The following is a 27,897-nucleotide window of genomic DNA, read 5'->3' as shown; positions in this document are numbered from 1 at the left end:
GAAGCGGATTGACCTACATTTGCGGCCATAACTGTGAGGGAGTGGGTCAGAGACGTAAAGCAATGCTAATTCGTTAAATCTTTTGATAAACCTCATGATCTTGCTTGGTAAATTTGATAAACACAAATGTTAATTTGCCAAATCCTCCCCCTGTTTATAAGTTATTTAATACATTTTATTTACTTTACTAAAGCGGCGTTTGGAACATGTGAATAATAAGAATAAGAATATTAAACAATTCGATCCGTCCTCTGCATGATTTTAAAATGCTGTCTACCTTAAAAAATCCTTAGTGTCTAATTTTAGTCTGTCATTTTTTGCAGTATGTGGAATCTATTATATCTGAAACTTCTAAGTCATCACCTTGGAAAATGGAAACTGTTACAGGTGTTTTTCAATTTTCACTAATGTTTACTAGAACAGAACATTAATGTAAATAATTGTTAGTTGTAGCTATAGAACCAAATAAAGCTGATAAACTGATCATAAAGTCTATGAGTAAGGTGGACAAAAAGTAAAATAGAACTGGTCATGTCCCCAAAAATTGGTAGGGTAAAAATTCTGTAACTCTGCATAAATTATTTCAGAAAGATTTGGTGAACTGATTTCAGAACATCTGTTAAATTTACTCAAAACAAACAAATGCCACAAACAAAATCTAAGTTCTTGACATTTAAGGAGTCACTATTTGTTTATTGATCCTCAGATGTCAGAGTTTAGTATCTCTTGTCACATCTTGAAAGCTTTCTAAATCAAACAAGTCACATCTCTAAATCGTTACAGTTAGATTATTTGCTATAATTTGCGACACAATGGCAGGCTTTGTGCATAACCTCCGAAATCTAGATAGAGAAGGGGTACACATCTTATACATTGTATTGTTTCATCACAAGTCATTTCCAAGTCTTTCAATTTCATCAAGGAAGAAGTTCATGTCATTTTGTGTAATCAGTGGAGAGAAAACAGTCACGCGGAAAAAGTTGACCTTGTTTCCCAAAGGTTGGTAGCCAACCATCATAGTGCCTTGTTTCATCATGCGTTCCTTGATGACTGGAGCCACCTATTATCACACACACACACAGTTAACTGTTAGAATCAGATGGTAGCCTGCAGATGTTTTTTTTTAAACAAATAATTAAGAATTTGAAGCGCTTAATTTGTGTGTGCAACAGAAGAGTGATTCCACTCCATTGATGTCATACAGACTTAGGCACTTACTTTTGCCAATCTGTCTTGGTAATCTGGAGTTCCCTCCTTCCCTCTCATACTGGGTGGTATAAACCAGAAGCATACATTCACAAACTCTGGCTGTGCATGGAGACAAACACACAATAACACAAGTTATTATTGGCATAAAAAGCATCAAACTCCCAAGCTGCTGTAGAGGCAGGACACTATGGCTTACCCTGTGCTACTTCCTTTAATGCATGTCAAATGTGTAAAACTTGGGATATGCAGAAGTTACATTTCACCTACAGATTACCTTTGGATTGTGTGGATTGACACAAAATAAATCAAAATTGAATTTGCTGGGAGATAAAAATTCATTTTTGTCAGTATATTGTTTCCATACCTCACGCAAAAGATGAAATCCTTCTCTTTTCTTCATCTGCTCTACCAGATACCTGCAGGAGAGATGTTAAATTTTACTGTCAGTTGGCCTGGTTAACAACTCAGCTAACAGTTTTGTAAAGAAAAACGAAGATTTTAATGATAATGTTCCTGATTTGTTGGAGTGGATTTAAGATAAAACAAATTAGGGGATTATATGCCAAAAGAATCCCACAACTATCTTAACCTGTTGAAGAAGATGCACGCAAATGTTCCTTATTTCTTGATATTTACATTTAGGAAAATCAACATCTAAATAACCAACTCAGTGATAAATGGGTAAAAAATTTTGGCACGCAAAAAAAGGGAAACAGATAAGTGAGCTTTTTATCGTAAAGATTAGATTATTTTACTGACTTGACATACGTCAGGCTCATGCTGTGCTACAGCTGCATGCCTACCTTACATGAACAAAAGCTTTGTCTACACGCTCGGCCAAGCCAGTGGAGCCAACAGCTTTCCACATCAACCATAACTTCAGACAGTCGACCTTGCGGCTGCACTGTACTGACTTATCCCCGACGTCCAGATTCACATCATAGAATTTGTCTTGCTGGAAGAGGTATGTGGCGTTGGCGCTGTGGCACTTCCGTAATAAGTTCTGAGGAGAAGCAGAAGTGATTTTTTTTTAAAAAGTTCAGAAGTTTTTTAAAAAAAACATTATAATATGTAACAGCTTATGCTGTAATCTCAAACCGTGGTATCTTGTAGCAGCAAGACAGAGCACTGCAGGCCGGCCACCAGCATCTTGTGTGGATTCCAGGCTACTGAGTTTGCTCTTGTCACACACAGAGACACATAAAAACACAAACACCGTTAGCTATGTTCTGTCTCTATATTTTATATGTAATTATACCTGCCTATACTGGCATGCATACTGATACCTGTCAGCTCCTTTCATCAGATGTCTGTGTTGCTTGGAAAAGAGCACGCTCCCTCCCCAGGCAGCCTGAAACACATGACAAAACAGTCAAAACTCTGCATGTTCTGACATTTGACAGATTTGTCTTCCCTAAGAGGACTTACATCAACATGCATCCAGAGCTTGTGTTTTGCACAGACATCAGCTATGCGGTCCAGCGGGTCAAACGCACCCTGCACTGTGGTCCCTGCTGTGCAGCTTACAAGGAAAGGCACTGCACCCTGAAAAACAAACTGAAAGTGAACACAGCTCTCTTGCACTTGGTGCTTTCTGACTTGTATGATGCACCAAATGTTTTAAAGGTACTTGTATCTCGTAGATTAAACCAATATAAGTGGTTCCAGAAATGCAACATATTGTATGTGATACTGTAAATCTGAGTAGTAACTAGAATCAGTAAATTTACCTGAGATTTTGCTTGTTGTATCTTTTCATCAAGGTCCTCTGGAATCATATGGCCTCTACAGTGCATTAGTAAGCATGCAAAAAGAGCAAAGAGAAAGTTAGCATTTTAATTGTATAGATTAGTCAATAAAATGTTAAAAAATGGAATAATACGCTTGCATATTCCCAGAGCCTTAGATTATGTCTTCAAATTAAATTCAATTTCTAATTATAAATTCAAAATTAATTTATAATTCTATAAAATTGAGACAAGTTACAAATAGCCCCAGTGGATGAAACCAGCTCTCTGCATAATTAACCGTTTAACCTAAAGTATACATTTATTTATCAACTATTTCCACTCCTTTACTGAAAAATACATTACCCATCATCCACGTTCACCATGATGACGTTGTCTGTCCCAATACCCAGAAAAGCAGCCCCTTTCTTCACAGAGTAGTGGCTCTGGAGAGACAAAACAAAAAATACAGTGTGATCCTCTAATACAGTTTCAGTCCCCACGATGTCATGTAGTATTTTACAGCCATTCCTGACCTCTGGAGATGTAAAGACGGAAAGTCGCGGGAGACCCCACAGCCCCTGGCTTTTGACCTCAGGAAAGAGTCTGTAGCGTGCGAGGTTCATGGCATACATGTTAGAAGTAGACCCACCAGGACAGAAAAGACCATCACCTTGTGTCCAGCCAACCAGCTGCCGCAGCCCTCTCAAGACCTCCATCTCCATCAGCACAAACACCGGGGCCACCTCATAGGTGAAGCTGCATATGACACACAACATGTACTTTTAGGGTTGTTTGCACATTTTTTTATACAAAAAAAATGACCACAGAGTTGTATAAACACTGGCCTAACACTAGTAATGGAAGTAATTACTTAACTCAAGCACTGTACTTAGAGGGGCTCTGTAATGGATGTATAATCACAATTAGATACAGCATTGGACACTGATCTTCCATATTGTTGGGCCCATTGAGCAAGCACAATAGAAACTACAGCTGCCAGAGTGGCAAACTTCCGGCTTAGCCCTCCGCTAACTTGAATGGGGATAAAATGAAGGATCAAATCCAGATAGAGAAATGAGACATTTTGCAGGGGTTGTGATGCTAAAAAAGGCATCTACTGATATATAGATGTCTCTTCCACAGTGTAGGTCTATGGAAAAAAAGTCTATTTGGGCCCAGTGTCATTAAGTCATGGACCCAGAAGTTGTTTCACTGTTTAGCCACTACAAAAAGGTGGCTTCAACCTTAACCAGGGGGAGCTAGAGGCTGGGAGCCACGCTTCCACAACCACAGCATCCCGGTATCAGTGCTAAATGCCATATGTGCATATGCAAAGACACTGTGATGAGCCTACACATGCAGGACAAAGAAACTCAGATTACAACGCACACAAAGGTAGCATGACATCATTCTGGTCGGCATTACTCTACTCTGTCTTCACATAACAAGTTGTTTGCTGCTTTATGAATGATCTGAATGTATCATATCGATTTTATGTACAAATATACCATATCCAATATGATAGCTTTTCACTTTTAATACTATCACAACATTTTTTTTGTTGTAATACTTTTTCACTTTTACTTAAATAACATGTCAAATGCAGGACTTATAACAGAATGTTTTTAGAGTGGTTATGTCTCGAATCCCTCCTGATCTGTGAGTCATTCAGCCTTTTCATTTTCCATGTCACTAACTGCCCAGTCATTTGAGAACCGGCCGCTCCCATCTGCCCTCTGATAACCCCTTTCACGCCAATTTCACCACCCAACTAGCTCCTCCCCCTCACTCACCTGCTTCCCATTTCCCTAATTATTACCACAGTAGTGTATATATATCTACACACACATATATATGTATGTATATATATATATATATATATATATATATATATATATATATATGTGTGTGTGTGTGTGTGTGTGTGCTATAAATAATAGCCCACTTCCGCCAGTCCTTTGCCAGATTGTGTTAAACGTGCCAGCTTTCCTTGTGCTTACTGGTTTCTGCCTGTTAAAAGATGTTTCAGTTTGCTCTTACCTTGCTGTTCTTTCTGTGCCGACTAGTGTTACAGGTTATCGCTACTTTTACTTCTTTCATCACTTCCAAACACAGTCACATTACCTTGTTTCTTGTATCAACTTGCATCAGAATTTTACAGACTTATTTATCCATCCCTTGTGCAAGTCTGTGCTTGTATGCTTTAGTTATTTATTATGATTCTTACAGGTTAGTGTTGAGTGCCTCCGTTACAAATCGTCCAGCCAAGGCATGATAGTCCACTCCTGCAAACTGCTGATTAAAAAAACGTGGGTGACCTGAAAGAAACAAAAGTTTTACCATGAAAAAAAGGGTCAACCTATGTAAATGTCCCGACGAGTCTCTGGCAGTCTTACTTGTCTTGATGCTGTACTTGGCAACATCTTTTACTCTCTGTAGGAGCCTATGTTGTGGCTCCCCCGTCGCCCTTAGCTCCAGATCTAGCAGCACAGCCAGCTCCTCCGGCTCCTTCCACTCACAAACCTGAAAGAAAAACACATGGATCATGAATTTTGTTCAAAGCACTCACTGTAATCTGACACCGTTGTGATTTAATGCTTCACGACCTTCTGCTTGATGTCTGTGCCCTTGCAGAGCACCTCTTCGATTATAATTTTGAAGGCTTCATTCAAGAAGTGTTGGCCCTCTGAGTGGTCGATAAGTGGCTCATTCAGGTCATGGTGACCAGTTGGTTCCTGCATATCTGCTGCTGATAAAACAGTTAAAAGCATAAACAAATACTTCTAAAAGCTTGGAGTTAGAAACAAAAATAGAAATGCATTGCACAGTGTACTTACATGAGAATGCGAGTGTATTTGCCATATCCACACTTTTGAAAAGTTGGCAAATCTCTACCCTTTTATGTGTCTGTGCTGACAAGGCAGACAGTAGAAAATGACTACAAAGCAAAAGGCAGGGTGGGGTACAGTAGGAGTGTTGAGCAGTCAACCTTTGTCCCAGAGTAAGTTACTCAATGTTTCTGGAATATAGTTACCTAAGATTTATGAGTTTCTTTCCCAAAAAAATCAACCAGTCAACTGGTTTAATCAATTCACATGTGAATTTTTCAATGAATAAAACAAGATCTTAACAGGAAGCTCAACTCATTGGATCTCAACCTGTTAAAAACATGATTTTAAAGAGTATCAGATTAACTCTGAATTTTACAGAGTAAAACTCTTGAAGGCAACAACTGTTATACAATGAGTTCATTCAGTGTAGCTGTTGAGCAGACTCTGCTTGTCTGCCTCCTTTGCATGACAACAAGAGTCGCTGTCTGAACAGGCACTCCAAGTATAAAGTAGCCTGTATTTAAACTAGTAGCACGAGATATGTAAGTCAATGGCGAACATGCATAGCATAACTGTTGCGACTCCAAGGGCTCTGCACATTTCACAGAGCAGTTTTCCTGTCAACAGACACTGTATGTAAAATAGATATAATATTATTATACGAATGAATGTATTTTTAATAGCCTTACGAAAACACACCCACAAGTACTTGTTCCTTGTCATTCATAACTTGTAACCGTACGAACTGTCTGTGGGTAAAGCATACAGTAAACCAAACAAGACACGTTTAACTAGTTAGCCTACTTACTCGCTTATTGTAGAGGTACAAATTTCAAGGAAAAATGACCATTTCAACAAAATCTGCAAGTCTGCGAAATCAGGCGGGCAATAGTCTCCGCTGCTGAAACGCTCCCGGTGCGGTGCAATGAGGCTGTGCGGAGGACTGAGTAAAATCGGGTCGCAGCCATGGCAACAAGTGCTGTGCTGCATGGGTGTAGATTTCGGGGGGATGCAGGGGACACGACTCCGTCAGTATTTAAAATGTGCATATGCCCTTATAATAATAACATAATGACATTAACATCATAAATTCATGCAGAAAATTTCTCCAGAATGCAAGAAATAGGTGTGTGATACTTAAATTTTATGGTGAACCCCTACCCCTGTTGTTCTGTTTCACCTTAATACAGACATTCAACAGAAAATTAAAACTCAGTTTATTATTGTAATGAATGCTGTAGTAAATGTAGCCCTTGATGTATTTGAAAAGACTAAGTCTGACACTGATGGTATTTAACATGTATGATTTTATTGGAATGTCAATGTGGGATAAAACTGACGGAAGACAGTTCAGATTGAGTTTTATGACAATTTATATCAAAAGACAGATGAAGGGAGCACACAACAACTCTAGTAAAACTGTCACGATTTTTCGAGATTGGACATATCTTAAAAAGTTTAAAATTACTATTTAAACAACTTAATGATTTCAAGTAAAATATGCTGTGTGTGTGTATATATAACAGGGAAAACAATGGAAGAAACCTCAGGAAGAACAACAGAGGAAGGATCCCTCTTCCAGGATGGAGACACAAACAATACATGTGGTATGTAAAGAATAGACCAACATAGTAGAATACACTATGTACTTTTATGCAAAATCTTAAGGTCTCAGTGGTCCTAAATGGCACTGTGGGACAAGTCTGTAAAGTACTTAAGTCTTCAAGTGTTGTTTTTTTTCTTGACAGGTTTAAGTCTCAAACAGTAGCAGACAGTGGAGGCCTCAGTCAGCCTCCAATAGGAAGTCAATGCTCTCAGGTGGCAGTGCCCAGTCTTCCTGACTAAGCAACATGTGCAGGTGAGCAGCAGTGGCTTTTGCCCTCTGGCGGGTGCTCCAGTATCGGAGCATGGCAAACACTCGTTCCACATGGAGTGGATGGTCCTCTTCAATCTGTTCCAGCTTCACACTGGGCACGGCCAGAGCCAGTCTGCCAATCTCCCTCCAAGATCTGCCAATGGTACGAGCCAAGGTCATCAGCTGCTTCTCCTTAACTAAGCAAGTGCCTGTGCAATGACACAGAGGCAGATAAAGTAGGTGATGGTGTCTGCAGTGTTTTAAAGGGAACAGTTTTGAGTGCAGTGTGACCCACCTTTGGTGCAGATCTGTTTGGATGGAATGACCTCTTGTAAGTCAGGCGCTGTCTCTCTCTTTCTTGATATTTCTTTTTTTTCTAGTAGAAAGAGAAAACTGTTATATTTAACATGGAAATATAACAGTGCTTCATAGTAGGATTGTTAAAATTACTACACAGTCTTTGCCCTACCTGAGGACAGTGTATTGATTTGCAGATCCTTTAAAAAGCGAAGCATTGGGAAGGTTTCCTGCAGTGCTGGGTCATTCAGCAGTTCCAGCAGCCCACGTGCTGCTTCAGGACCTCTCTGGATGATGTGATCCAGCAGGTCTGTCACCTTCTCACAAGGAACACGGCGAGATTTCACCTGCTGGTAGCCGTGAACAGACAGCAGACAGCAAGAGTCTGCATGCTGCAGGACAAAGTCGGCATCGGCGCTTAGAATTTCTATCAGCTTGACCTTCTGGCTTCGTAGTAGCTGTATTTCTGGTGGTGGTTCCTCAGCCATGACTGAATGTCACTAAAAAAGAAAATATGGTAATGAAAAGTTATTTTAACGGAAGCACAGACCAAATCTGAAATAACTGCTAAAACAAATATTGAACAGAGTATGGCAGTTCAACAAATCTCAGCTGTATTTAGTCCTCAAGATGTCTATTTTCCATTTAAATTCTCACAATGAGGTTATGGTGTACTTCTTTATGCAACAACAGCTTTACTGTCTTTGATTATTGTATATTATCAATAGGTAATAACAGGCCATCGAAAGTATTTTTGTCTATTAATTCCCTTGTTGCTGGTTAGGCACATTGAACTTTTTGGGGGATCTTGTTCTTCTGTGGCTTACATCTGAATAGAGATGATGATCCATCTTAAAAGATGGGATTTAAACCTTTAAAAGATATAGCATTTTGCACTTTTTATAATGCATATATTTGTGAGAAATGACCCATCAAACACTTTGAAGTTTTTTAAAATTATGTCAACATGAAAAAGTCAATTCATTGTCCTGTATAATACCTGCATAATACCTGTAAGACTCACCTTCACGGCTACAAAATATTCCCGAGGGACTTTTTTAGTGATTACCAGGACCGTTGAGATAATGCAATTACATACAGACGTCTATTTAACATTCATAATGCAACTGGAGCAAGTTCCTCCAGTAATTTGTTAATGACCAAAAAGCAGCCACTCATACATAATATAAAATATAAATGTGGATACGTGAGAAGTCTTAAATACGTTGTTAATTACAGATTGTTAGTAAAAGTAAGAGTTGGGAATGAAGAATGTCAAGTGTTATAAGTAATACATTATTATCTATTGAAGTTCAGTGCAGACGGACTAGTCTGCAACATGCAACAAGATCTAAAATAGGCGTATATGCAATATATACAGCAAAAAAATACCTTAACAATATTACTATGTTACTGAATTAAAACTATGTAACTCACACATTAAAACTATTAATGTGTGAGCAGCAGTCCCATGCTGAATATCTGCATGTCTGGACTTCCTGTTGTCCGAGTACCTGCATTCATCATGCAAAGCATCTATTTTCATCCAGCTTCACTCCCATAACAGTCTTACCATTTGTTGTAGCAGCTGGGGTCATTGAAAAAACGCGGGTAAACTTAAACAACCTTTTGCAGACCTCTGTTTACATGTTTTGGATAGCATGCATCGGACTTCTCTTCTCCCGCTGCTCAGCCGACAGACTGCAGCCCAATGCATCACATTACAGCGTGCTTCCATCTAGCGGATGGATGATTGAACTGCAGTATTCTGCCGTGGCTCTGAGGGTTTGATGACATCTGGTGGAAATGATTACGCATTGCACTTGGTAGTGAGAGAGGTATTTTAGTTTAACTTCATAAATAAAACAGTGTTTCGTTAAGGATAAGATAATATAGGATAATATTAAATAATACTTTATCATACAAACAGTACCTACATCCAATTAAACTATTCGTAAAGTACCTCTCGAGCAATATATACTGTATATACTACAAGTATTTAGGTAAAGGCATGGGGAGATTATGAGATAATTGGCCCCTGGGAATAGATATGCAAAGGGCCCCTCCACCTCTCATAGACAGGAGTACGACACACAGACTTTGTGATGGTTTGAGATCTCTTTGCGGGGATTTTGTGTCTCCTTGTGGTTGCTTTGTATCTCTGTGAGGTAATTTGTGTCTTTTTTTTAGTCATTTTGTGGTTGTTTGGTATCTTTTTGCACTCCTATTGGTCTCTTTTAGTTAGTTTTGTGTCTTTTTTGGTAGTTTGGAGGTAATTTTTGGTCTTTTTTGGTTTTGAGGTACTTTTGTGTCTTGTCTGGCAGTTTTGCAATTACTCGTAGTCATTACATGTCTCTATGCGTTTTTTGTGTTTGTATACATTTGGGTCCCTTTGAAGTAAATTTGTAACTTTTCTGGTCATTGTATAAGTCTTTGTGGTCATCTTGTATGTCCTTGGAGTTTTGTGTCTCTTGTGGTTGTTATGCACATTTTTTTTTTAAATTTCATTTTCATTTGCAGTTCCTTGGCAAGTCCTTGTGGTCTTTAATGGTCATTGCAAGTGCATTTTGCAAGTTAAGGCCAGGGGTTCCCTGTACATTTTGGGCCCCTGGGCCTGTGCCCCGTAGGCTTATTAGGTAATTCATCCATGAGTATAGGTACATATACTATAATGTACAAACTCTAAACATTAAAACGAAGTATCTCTAGTATCTGTAAAAGAAATAAAAGAGAAATGCTATGGTATAGCATTTAATTTTAATCATTCTCAAAAGTACAAAAACATCCCGATGTAGTAGCAATATAATATTGTTATAAATTGATACAAGTATCACAATCCAAAAATAAGTTAAAGGAGAAGAGAATAATGAAATGTGTGTGTAATGCTGTTTTGCTGAGATGAATTTAAATTCCAGGAGGAAAACGCTATTGTTATTATTCATTTAAATTGTTCAACTGTAAACGAAATAGCCTCTTTTCTTCTGGGTGCTCTTCCTCAAAACAAGTAGCTCAAACAGTCATGTCGACTCTGAGAAATGTGCTGTTGTTCATACCGCGGAAGTGGAATGCTGTAAACATGGGAATAAATATTTGATTGTTTTGTTTGAGCAGAAAAGATTGGCTGAATGAATGCCAAACAGGCTATGCGTGTATGTTGACAGCTGCATACATAGCCGTGTGAATGATGCAGAATATACAGTACATATGAGTTCAGCGTATCTGACTGTCACCGGACAACAATTATCAACCACCACTGGTCACAAGTGTTCTTCGCTTGTTTATTTAGCTTCAGCTGTGGGAAATGACAAATCAATATCATATTCCTGAAGAGATATTTGCTTTGTGTGAGAGGAAAAGCCTCTCGAGCCCATTTCATCCACACACAGTATACACTCTGAGTCACTGTGTGCATTAGCTGTCTGAATAAATCCAGTTTTCTCTCAGCCTACAGTGGGTGGAAAGAGTGGAGAGAACTATCATTTATTCTTATTGTTTATTCGCACCACCCAGGTGAAACTGCTGCATAAGAGAGGAATGCACAATTCATCTACCTTTATGTACTCCTAACGACTTTATTATGCTATAAATATGCATTATGTTCAGACTTGATCTTGAGAAGACACATTGTGAAGAGAGCTAAAACACAATGATCTACTGATCTAAGAAAATATACACATGTTGACACTGGTGAGCTTTCAACTCCAAATGCTGTATAATGTGCCTGTAAAATGTGCACGTAGTCATTTTGCATTAAATCACTGCAACACAAATAGAGCATATTCTGTACAGAGTATGAAAATGAACTTAATCTGCCGCTGATCAAGCACAATCCTGCTCATACCCTTGTGCTTTTCAGGCCCCATCGCGCTCTCTGTCAAGTGGTAAACTGCATTTGTATGTGCATGCTAGTGGTGGATGGTATAATGGCTTGGACGCTCCACAGTGCTGATAGGGAATAATGCAGTTTCCTTATGAGTGGCTCTGGCTCCATTCTACAGACCTCTGCACCTGGAAAATTGGGATTTTGTACAAGTGTGTGTGTGTGTGTGTGTGTGTGTTTGTGTGTGTGTGTGTGTGTTTGTGTGTGTGTGTTTGTGTGCACGTGCACGCATTTATTTATGCATGTATGCAATTTAAGTGTGAGCCAGCGCAGCAGCTTATCCCCTCCACGCCTTAACAGATAAATTAGATTTACATGTAAAGTAACAGACAAGGATAATCGCTCTTACTGACAGTCTTTAGCACTCTGAACCACAATGGACAAAAATGGAGTTGGGTCTACATTTGTATGGATCAAACATTACTTTGTGCACATGTTCACAATACACGAGCAGGGACTTTTATCCAAAGAAACAAACATGCACATAAACAGAATTCCTTTACAAGAAAGCAGCAGTAAAATCCTTGATAAAAGAGACTTTTCTCCTTTGAATAAGCACCCACTTTACAAATAGCTTTAGATGCAACTCCTTCCTAATATTTCCTTGAGACTGACTGACTTGAGCCCATATTTTCTATGATTCTGCTCAAAAGCTCTGCTCTCAGAGCTAGTTATCACTTTATGTGATGAAACAGTTTTCATCTTTTTATATAAACAGACTCTCCCCTGTAAGATGTACAGTCTGTATTTGCTGTAGTGCAGCTGGACCTGTGCTGCACACAGAGGCCTTTGAGACGTGACCCCCACACACATACACTCTCAGAGTGAATGGAGCAGCAGTGAGGGGACAGCTATCCATTTGAGTGACTCTGACATGTCTGTTTGTTTAACATGCATTATATATGAAAGACCAGAGTGAAAGGAGGAAAGAGCACGGGAGCAGGGCAGCAGGTCAGAGAGCAGAAGAGAGAGGTGACACCAGTGAAGAGACAGACATCAGGTAGCTAGGTTATTATTAACTAAAAATAAACTACATGTGAAATATAGGTGTAACAACATACAAACAATAATTATAACTGTGATATTTAAAATGAAAATACTGATATGATGTTAGTTATTCACATGATAATATCATTCACAAAATCCATTGCCTCTTAAATTTAATTTTCCTTTCTTTCCATTGATAATTCCCTCCAAAGCGCTACACTCATATTTTGGAAACGATCATTTGTTAAAAAAGAGACAAAACATTTAATAATTATTATTGTTTATTCATTCATTTATTCATTTTCTATATATATATTGATAATATGGTTATCATGAACTCTTTCCCCCACAATAATCATGTGGTGAAAAAAACCCACAAAAATTAAAACAACTGAAATACAAATAAAAATTAGACTTCAGTAAAAAAAAAATTCAAGCTCACTAAAACTATGTTGTACAGTCTACTTACAAAACAGAAAATGAAATAAAAACAAGTCTACAGGAAATATCTTAAGTCTTTGCCACTTTGGTCAGATTGGTCAAAACAACAAGCATGCAGAGGTGTTGGTGCATATGCTTATTGAGACTGGGATGTCTACATGACTGTGAGTCAATGCCCTTCAAAGTGTTGTGTATGTATTGTAATACCTACTTTTCAAAATTCATACATGTTGTTCCTATGGTTTCAGATCAGAATGTCAGTAAACATGCACAACTCTCCAAACTAGAGTGCTAAAACTCAAGTTTGTGATACCATCAAGTATAGTCCGGAGCTGCTCCATAAACAGTGAATTGGGAAAGATGTTATAGGGGACACTGAGAGCAATCAGGAGAATGTTCTGAGCATATGGAGACATTTTCTGTGTCAGAACTGAGAACACAACATACGAATGAACATCATTTGTCTATCAAAAAGAAAACAAACATTCCAGGTCCACAAAATCAGAGCGGCTCCAGACTTGATATTTGATGACATCAGAAGTTTGAGACTTGCCTCTCTGGTTTCTGTCACTATGAGAGAGTAGCTCATGTTCACAAATATCGACTGAACTTTCCCAGGCCATGGAAATAACAGACTGGTATTCTTAATTTAGGTGGTGTTCCTGTTAAAATCTTGTTCATGATAAATACCCCTAATCAGTGGTTTTGGAGGGTATACTCAGGTACACGGGGTATACCCACCTCGGCACTATACCAATCTACCATCCAAACAAACACTGGAATATATAGGAGAGTATACCCAACTCCCTCTCTGTAACCTACCCATCTACCTAGCAGTGCACCCACCTCATCAATTACCACTATACTACTACCCCTAATATAAGGCTAAGGAAAAAGTTAAAACAGATACTGAAACTAATAAAAAACTAAACTAAAGATGAAAACACTAAAAATAAATTAAAAATTAAGCTGAAATGCACAGTCCTACTCTGGAAACTAATTAAAACTAAACAGAATCTAAATAATAAATAAATTAAACTAAAAAAAAACAAAACAATGAAAACAATAAAAAAATAAAAGAACTGTCAGGAAGAAAGTTGTAAAAGGGAAGCAGCTGTTAGAATGGACACATTTTATGGGTGGAAATGTTCAGTTTCCTGCTAAAAGAGGCTAAATGTAATATTCTGAGGGAAGAATAGGAGTAAAGTGCTGAAATGTACAAAGGAGGAAAAAGGAGATTTCAGTAAGGCTCGAGTCAGAGCACCCAAGTAATGCCATCTGAGATAACATTATCCTTACTTTTAGAGGAAAGAAGGCTGTAAGATGATAAAATTGCAGCATGACCATACATTATCATTCAGCATGTCATGCACATTCTTTCAGATTAAATATATATGAAGCTGTTATTCGTTATGGGAAGCAGACAGTTTGCGGAGGACTTATAGGTTGAGCACGTAATGTAATTGACGGGTCCATTAACGCTGATAGAAGTGTAAATAATTTAAGTGTGTATGTGTGTCCGTGTGTGTGTGCTTCTCAGCACTCCTACTTTAGAGAAGAAACGGAAAAATGGCAAACACAAAGGCATTTCCCTTCCTTTAAGACTAATGAATGGAAAAGACAGTGAGTCTGACTGACAGACACATTCTCAGACTGCATTAAAGCCACCGAGGACCTGCTGGAGAAAATGGATGAGTGCGGGAGAAAAGGGAGAGAGAGAGAGAGAGAGAGAGAGAGAGAGTGTGTGTGTGTGTGTGTGTGCGTGCGTGTGTGTGTGTGTGTAAGCAGGAGACTGTGAGATCATCCCAGTTGAAGTCTCTGGACTCAGGGTGAAAAAGGTGCCAAGTTGATGTCAGTATGTCATACCTGCTGTAATTCAATGACGTCACCAGTCAGTGTTGTGTTGAGACACTTTCTTTCAGGATCCATCAGCCGTTCATATCTGCATCAACACATCAAATAAAAAGGAACAAAGTGAACAAAAGGGGGAGACAGTAAACTGATGCGTGTGTGTCTACTGCAGTGTGATTGGGCCTGTAGAGGGAGCTCTTATCATTCTAAAGTATCATTTGAAGCTTTCAGCTCACTTCGCTCCTCATTTAAGCACATTTTTGGATAATTTCCACCACAAAGCTCAGACCTCCCTCAATCCAGCAGCATGTCTGTTTTTGGACACAACTTGACGCCTGTAAGTGCATCAAAAGAGGACGAGCCAGGTTTCCTGAGCTCCCGAAAGAAACACAGCTGCAAAATGGATCCACCTTCTGCTGGCCTTATGGTTTGCTCTGCTTTGTTCTAAACTCTGTTACCTCTGCGTAAGAACTAGAGTGAGTCTGGACTGTTATATTCACAGAGGACATCTCACCTGTGTGACACCTACGTGAACATTAGCTAACATCTTCCAATGCATTTAGGGTCCTTGTGGATTTACAGTGACATGAACATTAATGACAACACTGGCCTGTTTCAAAGTTACATGGAAGAGCTGCCCCGAATGATGAAATGATCATTTTTACACATAAACCAGATTACAATTCATCCCTGTTTAAACCAGTCTGTCTTTTCTGGGGCTGACTGCTCGTTCATCTCATACATGAAACTTGTATTGCATATCCCTGCTATGCATGGAGGACATTAATGCTAGTTCAAGACATCAGGTTACAGTATGAGCGTTTTCATCGGTGAGAATGAGCATTCCCAAATTGTGCCTTCTGTGTTCAAACTATTTAATATCACTTAATGTGTTTTCATAGCATGGTTTGTTCACCGTTTGTGTCTCCCTAAAGTTGCAAAGTTTGTGCATGTAGTTGATTACCGTATTTGGCAGACTTAGAAGTGTAAATAGATTGGTTGCGAGAGGTTTCCAGATACAGTTGTTACTGATCTGTGTGCAGCGACTGTACTGAACACAGTCACCCTGGTTTAAAAGTGCACCTGAGCCCATATTCAGGTCATAGTACTGGAAATATGACACAATCCTCATGTGTTGGAGGTTGTATTTTCTGTTTATGCGTGCTGGTTACTTTAAATACTTCACCCACAAACTGACCATTTGGAAATCAATTACTCACCCTGTACTGCGTTAAATTCATAAGGAATACGTACTTTTTCTCACATGCTTCCACAGTTAACAAAGAATCCAAAAAACTGAAAATTCTCGATGACTTTAAGTTATAGGGGTCTGAGTGTTTTAAATAGTGAATTTATAGCAAATATGCATGTGTTTGGGAAGTACTGAGCATGTGACTGGATAAATAAAGGGACTCCAGTGACACCACTTCAATCTATGAAGACTGTTAGTCATTTTTTTGATTCTCTGTTCAACATTGAGGCATGCGAGAAAAGCAAAGTTTTCTTCATTAATTCAATGTAATATAGGGTGCGTCATTGATATACAAATAATCATTTTCTGGGCGAAGTATTCCTTTAAAAGTGTGAACACAGATTAAAGTATTGAGGTATTGTGTGCTTGTGTTTGTAGCTGAACACTGCATGATGTTTAGCTTCCTAATGATTAATGATGTGTGTCTGGAAACAGAAAACTAAAACAAAAAAAGAAGTTTCTAGTTACACAATGCACACATAAAGAACTCATTAACATATCCAGACTTTCTTTAATTAGTAACGTTATTTGGGCTCCAGTAAAAAAGTACACAGAAATATTCATTTTATTATTTATAGATGTCATGTTGGAGCACTCATAGAATCTTATGCAAGAATAAAGCAAATACAGAGAATAGAATGGAATCATTATTGAACCAACAACTGAGTTGCCTTGAGCTATATTTCCTCTTGTTCCATCAAGTGAATGTACCAATACTATTCAAGGCTCGAATTATCCTCAGCGTTCATCAGTAACAAGAATCTCATGAACATCATTGATCTGATCAATATAGAAAAAACTATTTGCGACAGAATCAAATCCCATGCGGTTAGTTTCTTGGCTGTCATAAAAATGATTTGACTGAGTATATTGTCTTCCTGTCAGCTACCACCATTACCTGCAGACACTCTTTTCTGTTGCACTTACCACATCCTAATAACCCCATTAGTGCTAGAAAACAGCAAATTCTGACTGGTTTAACGAAGTCCACTGGATATAAGCGGGGTGTGTTTCTCACTTATGCTTTTTTTTAACAAACCCCACTTAGCTAATTAAAGCAGTAGTCGACAGTGGAGATGACTTGGAGTGATTAGCATATGAGTGAAAGTGGTGTGTGCGTACACCAGCGCTCCGAGGTGGTGTCTCTGTCTGTGTGATTTTAAGTGTTTGTGACAGCCGTCACTCTCTCCTGCTGTGTTTTCGCGGCATATTGGTGTGAATGTGTATTTGTGCCTGAGTATATGTGTGTGTATAATAATTGGTGGTAGTCCAGATATGGCAGTGATTCATACTTGACTGTAGCATCACACCCAACTTCTCCAGGGGGCAGGAAGTCTCCTTACTGATTTAATAGTAAAAGCTTTGCTTGAAAGCCTTGAAGACAAAGAGAGCTCTAATACATTATTTCTAATCAGATATAGTGGAGTATTTATTGTCTCAGTATTTATTTTAAATGCCCTCACTTTATAGCAGTATTGATTTTTGACGACAGATGCTGATGCACATATTTTTAGACCAAGTTGCTGATTGCTGGTATTTTGTGACAAAATTCAATATCTGTAAATCTGAGTTTGTGTTTGTCTCAGTAATTATTTGTTAGAATGGCTGAAAGTCTCTAAAATAACAAATAAAGTTGCTTTTCTAGAGGAATACTTCACCCACCAAATGATCATTTGTAATTCAGTTACTCATGTAACCGTGGATTCATGAAGAAAACTTTTTCTCACATGAATCCACTGACAATCGTGAATATATTGATTTATTGGTTGATTGGGGACCAAACCTCTTTCAAAACCTGTTCACAAACTCTCACACAACTCATGCAGTATTATCTGAGTCTCATTTATCCAGTCTGAGCAGAGTACTTCCCAAATACATGCATTTGTGCAGTATTGGAGTCTGGCCTGCAAAGGAGCACAGATAAGTTTCACTTTCAGTTCAGTTTTAAATCACAAGGTGTCAGTGAAAATGTGTTGGGAAAGTACTGGAGCATATGACTTCATGAATTCAAGGTGACATGGCATGACAAATTGACATACAAATGGCAATTTTGTGTAAGAGAGTTGGTGGGACCCAAGGAATAAAAACTCAAGTACATCTGATGTTTCATTCATGAATAAGGAAACCAATTAAGGAGAAACACAGATGTTCTATTATGTGTCACAGTTAGAATATCCTGACACACTCTATGTTTGCTTGTTTTTCACATGTCAAGTTTTCTTCCACATTGCAGATGCATGTTGTGGGTGGACTGAATGCATTCACTTAAGGAAAATGAATTCTGCTCTGAATTAACAACATTTTTATCTCAAAATTCTGAGAAAAGTTTCTGGAAAAAAAATCTTTTTTTGCTGTTCTGAATTAACGAGAAAACTTTTCTCAGAATATTGAGATAATAACCTTGTTAACTCAAAAAGTAAATGCATAAGTTTCTGTAGTGAGTGTCAGTTTCTTAGCTGAAGGCTGGCACTCAGTCCAGGGTGGTTCCTAAATTTCTTTTCAGCGCATGCTTGGATATGTTCCAGAAGCTGAGCAGTAATGACAATAAATGATTGAAGAAAATGTCCATGACAGAGTATTTTTAAATAACTTTAAAAAAGTGAATAAAACAATGAAAATTTATTGGTTACGTTGTAGCAGTTACTTTTTCACCCCACACATATCTCACTGAAAAACTGTATCCCTGCCATCCCAATAGATCTCCATACTATAACCAGACAATCACTTAGTGTCTGGCTGTGGCCTGCAACCCACAGATTGCACTATTCCTTCCTTGGCCACAGGAATGGAATATTATGCAACGAGTGGCCTACCTCAGGTCATTAAGATGCCCTCGCTCAGCAAAACTGGCACATCTGCGCGTGCTGATCAGCCTGGCCCTGTGGTTGGTGGAGGGATGATAACTGCACGCTAATTAAAAAGCCATTCATTGGAGTGAAAGGCCAATTAAAGGCCTAATATTTGATAAGGCTCTCAGTTCACTCAGCAGCAAGCCCACCTGGGAAGTATTTATTAAATGTTAATGGAGACTGTAATTAATATCCAGGGCGGATTAATGTGCAACTGAATATCATTCATATTCACAGAGAGGGGGAGGGAGAGAGGCAGAATCAGTACAAATGAGAGGCAGATATGTAACTCAGCATTTTGCTCTGAAGTGAACACAAGAGGCTCTTATACAGGTTTGTCGTCAATCTAGAGCGTTGCTGCCGTGAAGCATGATGATTTTCAAGGGCTGCAAAATATTGTAGCAGAAATATTCAGAGTCCTTTACTGAATAGAACACATTCATGTTCGTGTGTTTTTGTATGTGTTTGTCTGTATTTACTGACGACTGAGCCTACTTGAACGCAATATGCAGGAACTAGAATGCCATAATATGTAATGTAATGTAATGTGATGGTATAAGTTTGACTTTCAAATCAAGGTATAAGAGACCATTTGCCAAAATCACATTTTATCATATTTCATCATGGAATGAAAATGTAATCTAAATTTTCTCATTTTTTCTTTCCTCTCCTCCCACTGATTGCTTTCAGTCTTATTGATCAAAAATGTCCTTCATCCAGGATGTACTACGAGTGAGCACAAAGAATTATGGGGCAGTTTTGATGTATTAGGGACCATCAGCTTCACACTTCAAGTTCACTTAAATGACCTTGGGAAAGGCAGAAGCAAACAAACAAAAAAGTAATTTAATTACTCTTTAAGTTCGTTATGACTGAATTAATTGCACAAAACGCAGAACTTCTATTCTAATACTATACTGTAGTACGAAGTATTCAGACACGGCCTGTGTTTGACACTCTTCTGTATAGGTCCCTGTCTTGTTGTGTGACTGTTAGTGTGTTCTGTTGGAGTGACTGTCCTTGCTTCTGTCCCTCAGATACTGGCCTCTATATATAAACTGTACTTTTTTAAAAATGGTGTCCTCCTGGTCACTGAGCAGCACAAAGCTTGGGAGAAAACACTCACTGTGTTCTGCCTCTCAACAACCGAGGACAAGCCAAGTTGAACTGTAGATAACATACCTGGCAAAATGATTTCCCTGTAGAACCGCCCTCCTGCTCCCCTTTTCCTTGTACAAATAGCTTTGTTAGTTCTTGCTGCTGCGAGCCGAGTTATTGTCAGACTGTGATGATGGTTTTCTGTCATTTTCATCTCAATGTGATGGTGAGCTATTTTGGTTATACATTCGACCTTGTTTACATCCCTTCCGCAAGCCATTAGGAACTATGTAGTGTGTCTTCATTACAGATGGCTGCTCTATTAGCCAAGACTAATAGACATGGTCACAGAGGAAGGACATGCCAATAGCACTAAATATGCTAAAGATAACGATCCATTGGATTGGCGGCAGGATTAAGGTTACAGCTAAAGGTTGAGGTTGGAGTTACAATCTAACATTGGTAAATAGGGATAGAAATTGATATTGTTTAGTGACTCTTATCCACATTTAACTGTGAAGAGGTCAGTGTCGATTGTTTACCTAAAGCAAAAAGGAGGTAAGCCTATAGTCACCACACAAACACGTGAGTGATATTATCTAATCTGGTCAGGCGCAGTGTAGCTGGGAGAAAAATGGGACTGATTAATCAGGGTCCCAGTGGGCGGGGAGTGCTTGAGAAGCCTGTTTTTTTTTTCAATTAAAAAAATAAAGATTTCTAAGTAATTAGTGAAGAAACCAAATAGGTTGAAAGACTGAACTTTTTATTTCAAAAATAGTGAAAGCTCTATGAGGTCCCTCTCCCCCCTTAAAGGCACAAAATGGCTTTGTCTGCCCCTGCACTGGGATTCCACTCTAAAGGCAGCTAAAGCCAAGTAATAGCCCTTTTCCATCAAAATTTGGGAGTGCACATAGGTTTTTTTTCACAGGTTGACCCGCTTAAAATAGGATATAGACTGCTTTCCCATGGCCAGTAGAGCAGAACTGTGTACATGACTCTGCAGCAGACGAATGTGCCTTTCTGTGTGTGTGTGTGTATGTGTGTGCTCGGTTTGTTTGTTTGTTTGTTTTGGATGTGTCACGTTCAATGACAAGGACAGGCCGGTGAAAGACCTAAGAAAATGCTTTAACTTTTTATAAATTACTTTCTTTCTCAGTCTCTTTCAAACTCAGTGCAGACTGATTTGGATTGATGTTTGAGTGCTGCTTTGGTGGAAACAGACAGTATTTAGTGGTGGCACATTATTGCATTTTACCAGTTATGGGGCTAAAATTAGTGCGTTCACCCAGGTGTTGTGGTTCCATCACTGCCGATCGGAGCTGGAGGCGATAAATACCTGTGACTATACCGTGTCAGTTGACCTGGTACCCTAAAAAGGGAGATTAAGGTTCCGAAAAAGGGAAGAAAGAGAAAAGGAATCAAACTGACTTTGTGAAAAAAGAATAAATAAAAAAGGTACATGAGGGAGACAGAGATCAAGGGAGGGAGGTTTACAGAGACTGCTTAGCCATAGGGCCCAAAATTTGCTGCTATGCCCATGAATCAGACTGTTAGTCAGTCCTCAATCTGTGTGTGTATTTGACGTGGTTCACATGTGAGCACATTTGTGTATGTGAGTGTGTGTTTTGTGTGCCTGCATCTCATGGCAGATGATGTTGGCAGGATTAACTGTGTGGGGTGAGAGCTGACATTAATACTATAAATAATACACATGCCTCAACCTGTGTTATTTAAATGCTCCATTAATAATTAAGAGACACTGAGCATGAGCTTTCCACCAGCACACCTTCAGATGAGTTACACACACTGGGCTTTTTTACTTGCAGAGTGTATATTTGCATATGTGTGCTTGTGTGTGTGAGCAGTGCATTCAGATGGATTAGTGTTTGTAATTGCAGAAAGGCTGATTAAAGCTGACATTGTTTGATTCATCTAAATTAGGTGGCAATTAGATGATTTATTGCCTTTTATCTGTCAATCCTTGAGATGTTATTCTATTTACTGTAAATCTGTAAACAACAGACTCAGCAGCAACAAACCAAGCAGAGTATTACATACCTCCATGTAAAGAGTAAGTAGTGATGGTTTCAATAATAGGTGTGTGTGTGTGTGTGTGTGTGTGAGTGAGTGAGTGAGTGAGTGAGTGAGTGAGTGAGTGAGTGAGTGAGCGACTGCAAGGTGTGAAAATGGCAGGGATGACGTGGATGTGTGTGGCTTTATTGATAAAATACTCTGGCCTGAGCTTGAATGTAAATTTATTGTTTCTCTGGTCAGTTGTATGTTGTAAGTTGTTGTAAGTTGTATGTCCACGAGTGTGTGTAGCAGCATTAAGGCCACAATATCCAGTAAATCAGTCAGACGCAGCAGACAAAGAACTATGTTAAAACTTCCCTGTAGAGCAGCTTCAGAGCTAAGATGCATGGGATGGGGGTGGGGTAGGTTGGAGGACTATTAGAGGATATAAAGTAAGAAAGGGAGGGAGAACGAACGAGAGGAAATCAGCAGGAAACGGCTGTTGAACAGCGCTCAGATCAATACTAATAACCACACACAGAGAATGACTTCCTCTCATCCCTAATAACTCATACAGAGGAGGAGAGAGATGGAGGTGCACACTGAGAACAGAGAGGTGAGAGCATGGAGAGGAGGAGGAAAGAAAAAATGAGTGTGAAGTTCAAATTTGTTTGTTTGTGCAATCTCTGTTGGTTTCCTGCTTCCTTGTTCTCTTTCTTTGTGTTTAATAAGAGGGCAGGGCAAACAGACGGCCATGTTTGAGGCACCACTTTATCACTGTGGAAATGTGGTGCCACCCATCTCCTCCTCCTGCAGCCCTCACTGAGCTCACAGTCATATGTGGAAGATTAGTGTGTGTGTGTGTGTGTGTGTGCGCGCGCGCACGCTGGAGTGCCATACAATTTGTGGTGAATTAGATTTTTCTAAAAGCATCTCTCAATAAGAGACTGCCGAATGCGTTTGCCCTAATGGCCTGCCATTTTATATTTCTTTAATGAAGTTACAGAAGAGGAGAAAATGGTCAACCCCGCCGTGCTCCTCTACACACACACACACACACACACACACACACACACACAAACACACACACACACACAGTATGCTCCATTTTCTTTCTAAGCTGAGGTGCATACATTAACCTCAGCTAATTCTGTGTGCCGGGGAGAAACTGAAGCTGCATAATGTTTACCTCCTCACACTTCAGCGCACTGGGAAATTCAGCTTTGTGTGTGCATCCTCTCTGTGTGTTTGTGCGAACATATCTGTGCACATGTCGGCTGAACTCACCAAAACTGTATCAAAGCAGAATAACATGATCCCAGCTTACTTTAGAGTGACAATCCCATTTCACCCAGGCTTCACAGCTTTGGTGAAATTTCAACACCTTGCTTAAACTCAAACATATTCAGGCTCCGCTGAGTTGAAATTTTCCCATGAGAGTGTGTATGAGTGATAGAGGAGCAGAGCAAAGTAAGGGCTTGTCTGATGTCAGATGAGAAAACTATACACACATGCAAATATTTTAATGTTGCACACTGCCTGACAAGTGAAAACAAGCAAACCAGTTTCTTCTTTATGGTGCCAAATATGAGAACCAAAGGCATAGATCTGTCCGAAGCACATGCCTTTCCCAGTATGTTGCATGGCTGTTTGAAGAACCTCTTCAGATCATTTCCAACGCAGCGAGTGTGTGCGTTGGAGAGCATACTTGTTTTGATTCCCAGATGGCAGACAGCTCATTGTCTGCTGCTACATACGGTACATTGAGCCAAATTTTAGGACAGAGCTTTCATAAGCTGGTCATTATGTTGGAACTCAAGAGCAGATGGTCCCCCTAAAGCCCTGCATGGAATTTGCTTCCTACAAACCACCACCAGGACATATTTTCTGTAATATTTTTCATGCATTACTTTGCTACGTAATGACCCTTGGGTATGGAGAAGCAAAAGAGATGATATGAATCTCCACTTAAAAAGCAATATGTTGCAATTAATTCAAGTAGTGTTTGTAGCAGTGTCTATTATCCAGGCATCTGCTCAAAAAGGCCTGTGTATGCAAACCTGAAACTGAGAGAAAAGTTTAGAGGCTTTGAAGAATACTGACAAAACTGGAAACACAGACTTGAATGGCTATGGACCATATTTTTATTTATTTATTTATGATGTGCAACTTTGAAACACTTTAATTTGCAACAAAAAGAGATGTGCTTATAGAGCATCCCAGGTGTACTTATGTATTTATGTGCAACTAAACAGTTTCTCTGCACCAAAACAAGAAAGCGCCGAAACTATATGTCTTAATTTAGCTTAAACAAGGCTTATAGTATGTGCCAGGTAAGTAATTAGGAATTTGATTAGACAGAATGGTGCATATGGGGAGTCCCTATTGATTTAATGAATATTTCACTTCCACATATTTTGTTGTCATCAGAGCCGCCTTCTTTAAGATATGTGCTGATCAATAGTCTACCTTTACCTATAGAATTTCTCTAGGACTATCTTCAGATGGTACTATAGCTTATCAAACAACAATGATAGGCTACATATCACTATCGACCCATCCTAATCAATTATTTAATTCGAAGACCTAGACCATACCTGCATATTTTACAGCCCCTAATGGCCAAATCTATCTATTCCTGCCGTTTCTGTCCCTCCATCTTGCTCTAATATCGACTGAGCCCGAGCTAAGATATGGTTGGTATTGAGCTGACCAATGTCTGGCCAAAATGTTATTGACTTGGACAGTAGATATTCATCAAAGTTCATCAAAGTTCAGTGATGAAATGTCTTCCAGGGATGAACACTTGCTGAAGAAATATAACCAATGAAGATGATGTGAAGAGAAATTAGATGTTACTGTCCGCACACATAATAAAGTGTGAATGTATCAAAATAATTTTTTAATAGAGTGTTAAGCCATTTTTACACAGAGATCGCGCTATATGGCAGCTATGAAATCCTTTATTTATGCTGCCTTTTGCATTTTTACACAGAACCAAACACAGCAGCATCATGCTGCTCGTGTGTGATTTGAGGACAGCATGCCGCATAGTGGAGGCAAAAAAGGCATGATGGGCATGAAGAGTGACATAACAATATTGCCCTCTATTGTGACATATAACAAAGGCGTTGGCAATGCTTTCTGAACAACAAATATAATTCTAAATAACAGAGGCATAATTAATAACCATCCTCCTGATGTGGCAGCTGATCTGGTCCTCTGCTCAGAACTCTGTCCCCCCCCTCCTATTTTCACAGCCGTTTTATACAGAACGAGGCGGCCTAACAGTGCGATATTCTCACCTTGAAGTTTAATAGTTTAATGGAGACTTTCGTTGTTAGATTTTTTTAAGGGATCACAGTCACACCAGTCATGTATGTTTTCAAAAAACAAAGAGGATAAAACATATGACAAATTAGCAGCAAGAAGAGGGGTGGATATTTGCTACCACATGATTGATTGATTATAGTCAGAATGATACTAGATTTTTGAGGCCAATATACAATGTAGACCATTTGAGTTTAGGAAATGGTAACAATGTATTGAGCAATATTAATTGTTTTTAACCATAAACACATAACATCCCATTTTAAACTTGTAACTGCATTGTATTGTTACACCAGCTGACATATACAAATATATCTGCAATATGCTAAAATTGGCCACAATATCAGCTCCATGAATGGATTACTGAACCGGCCTACAGGGCAGAGGCCCAGGGGCCCATAGTGTCAGGGGCCCCCAATATGACACAAATAACCATGTACTGATCTCAGAGACACAAAATGATTCAAAAGAGACACAGAATGATCACAAAAAGACACAAAATGACTACAAAGGGATGCAAAAAACAAACAAACCAACAAAAGAGGCCACAAGGTGGTAGGGCCCTTTGCATATGTGTACCCAGGAGCCCCTTGTCTCAATATGCCTATGATGAGCTCAAACTATTTAGCAGTCAGGATCTAATGGCAACTGATTTCTACATATGTACAGGAGCAAACACACAGATTGATCTGAAGGTCCTGGGAGGTTTGTTGTCATTAGGCTATGCAAGCCCTCAGACTAGCCTACATGTTAAAAGAGCATCAGTTATCCATTTCTGCTGCTTAGGGCTGCAGTTAAGATGATATCTTTTCTGACAGCTTTACAATGGACAGAACAAGTCAAATTAAAAAAGATAATTGTATGTCAAGACTCGTGTGCAGCACTGATAGCTTTGCAGTCATCTCTAAGTAGCCAGGACATAGTGGGCTAAATGAAAACCTTTTCTGACTAAAATATGAATATTTTAGTTAAATCCATGTGGATTCCAGCTTAGAGAAGAATTTTAAGTAAATGCAGTGGTGGCTCATGAGGAAAAAAAGGAGATGCTGAGACAGTGAAAGATTATGGAAATGTTTTATCCTGTTTCTGTGAATCATTATTTGGGGTGCTAGTGTCAGTGCAAGAGACACACTAAAGAAGTAAGGGACTGTGCTTTATTTATCAGATTTTAGGGTGGCTGATGTGCAACTTTTTTTTTTGTTTTTAAGACTATGACCCTCCTTGGAGCGTGCAAATATTGTCCCCTGAGCCTCCCAGAATGACTGGGTGGAAAAGCCAACACATTCTCATCACATATTGCAGTTTTGCAGTGGACTTCCATGTATAAATATTACGTTCAATGTGTCCTTCTGCATCTACTCTGTATGTTCTGGGATGCTGATATCAACACAAGCACATGGTGGGAATACGCTGCACATAGTCATGTTTAGGCAACTACAGCACATGGCAACCAACGCTGCAACGTCAGCAAAAGCAAATGCTTGCCCCGTTTAGGATTAGGGGAAAAAGTTTTTGAGTTTGTTTAACCCATCCACCTCCATTCCTGCCCACCTCATATAGGCACCCTTATGCTCCTCAAATTTCATTGTTGCCATTTCAACCTGACGTCATTCTGTATTGTTTCATGTGCTCGTGACAGGTTTTGTCCGTCCGTCCTCTTAAGTGATGCTGCCCGTGCACATAGTGGACAGCTGTGGTAGGTGCAGCTACTGTGTGGGCTGTGGAGTTCTGACTATTTAAAATAAACAAAAAACGTGTCCATCTAAAGTTGAATGTTCCTCACCTAAGCCAAATAAAAAAACAATGCTTAAAAAAAATATTCAAGTGCCTCCCCTTTTTTTGCATCATTGCCTTTCATAAATAAGGAACAGTCCCTTACTCGGGAAACACGGACGGAAGTAATTCAATCTAAAAGGTATGTAATATCAGGAAGTCCGTGCATTTTTTTTTCAGCTCGGGACACTTTTCTTTTCTCCCTCCAGTTAAAACTTTATTGGTTGTAAGTAGCGGAAATGCACGTGAACACGTGTTGCCACTAATGACGAAGAACAGGAAGAGTTTGGATATCTTTTGCGCGTGCATCGGCAGCCCTTGGCTTAGCAAGTGTTTTTGTACTGATAACATTGAAATAAACAAACACTGGTAAAAGTTTTCATCACAAATTCTCGACGGGCAAGGGAGGATTTTTGGAGACGAGGAGACACACCCCCCCCCCCCCGCGGTAGGTCTGCGTCGAAATATTGTTTATATCTGACAAATTGATTTGTGTGACTG

General features: G+C 39.2%; 2 protein-coding genes and 1 long non-coding RNA gene across 10 annotated transcripts in view; 1 reads left to right on the top strand and 2 right to left on the bottom strand.

Annotated features, from left to right (window-relative positions):
* Positions 1–659: 659 nt before the first annotated feature.
* On the bottom strand, positions 660–6,725 carry csad (cysteine sulfinic acid decarboxylase). 8 transcript variants are annotated; one of them, XM_088082149.1, is made up of 15 exons: positions 6,579–6,725; positions 5,777–5,877; positions 5,546–5,688; positions 5,336–5,462; positions 5,167–5,257; positions 3,473–3,695; positions 3,303–3,382; positions 2,940–2,994; positions 2,638–2,754; positions 2,496–2,560; positions 2,308–2,389; positions 2,013–2,212; positions 1,574–1,625; positions 1,219–1,308; positions 660–1,060 (listed from the first exon to the last, which is right to left on the bottom strand). In XM_088082149.1, exons 2-15 carry the CDS (start codon positions 5,799–5,801, stop codon positions 887–889), a joined length of 1,524 nt encoding a protein of 507 aa, XP_087938275.1. In that variant the 5' UTR covers positions 5,802–5,877; positions 6,579–6,725; the 3' UTR covers positions 660–886. The 8 variants fall into 8 exon arrangements, with proteins under 8 accessions (XP_087938275.1, XP_087938276.1, XP_042347506.1 ...); XM_088082150.1 differs by having other exon boundaries at positions 5,546–5,685; XM_042491572.2 differs by having other exon boundaries at positions 5,777–5,851; positions 6,579–6,710.
* Positions 6,726–7,057: 332 nt separating this feature from the next.
* Positions 7,058–8,410, bottom strand: LOC121947303 (uncharacterized). The gene is made up of 3 exons (XM_042492289.2): positions 8,095–8,410; positions 7,921–8,001; positions 7,058–7,834 (listed from the first exon to the last, which is right to left on the bottom strand). The coding sequence occupies exons 1-3, from the start codon at positions 8,408–8,410 to the stop codon at positions 7,554–7,556; spliced, it is 678 nt and encodes a 225-aa protein (XP_042348223.2). The 3' UTR covers positions 7,058–7,553.
* A 1,230-nt stretch (positions 8,411–9,640) lies between these two features.
* LOC148188724 (uncharacterized) overlaps positions 9,641–27,897 on the top strand; it is a 232,205-nt gene continuing 213,948 nt past the window's right edge. The window contains exon 1 of the long non-coding RNA XR_015777503.1: positions 9,641–27,844. This is a non-coding gene — a long non-coding RNA (uncharacterized LOC148188724). The remainder of the gene's footprint in view (positions 27,845–27,897) is intronic.

Source organism: Plectropomus leopardus, chromosome 9, assembly GCF_026936395.1.
Source record: "Plectropomus leopardus strain MGB_pleo_1.0 chromosome 9, ASM2693639v1, whole genome shotgun sequence".
Classification (NCBI taxonomy): Eukaryota; Metazoa; Chordata; class Actinopteri; order Perciformes; family Serranidae; genus Plectropomus; species Plectropomus leopardus.
Note: the sequence above shows the minus strand (reverse complement) of the source record. Positions and strands in the feature narration are given on the sequence as shown.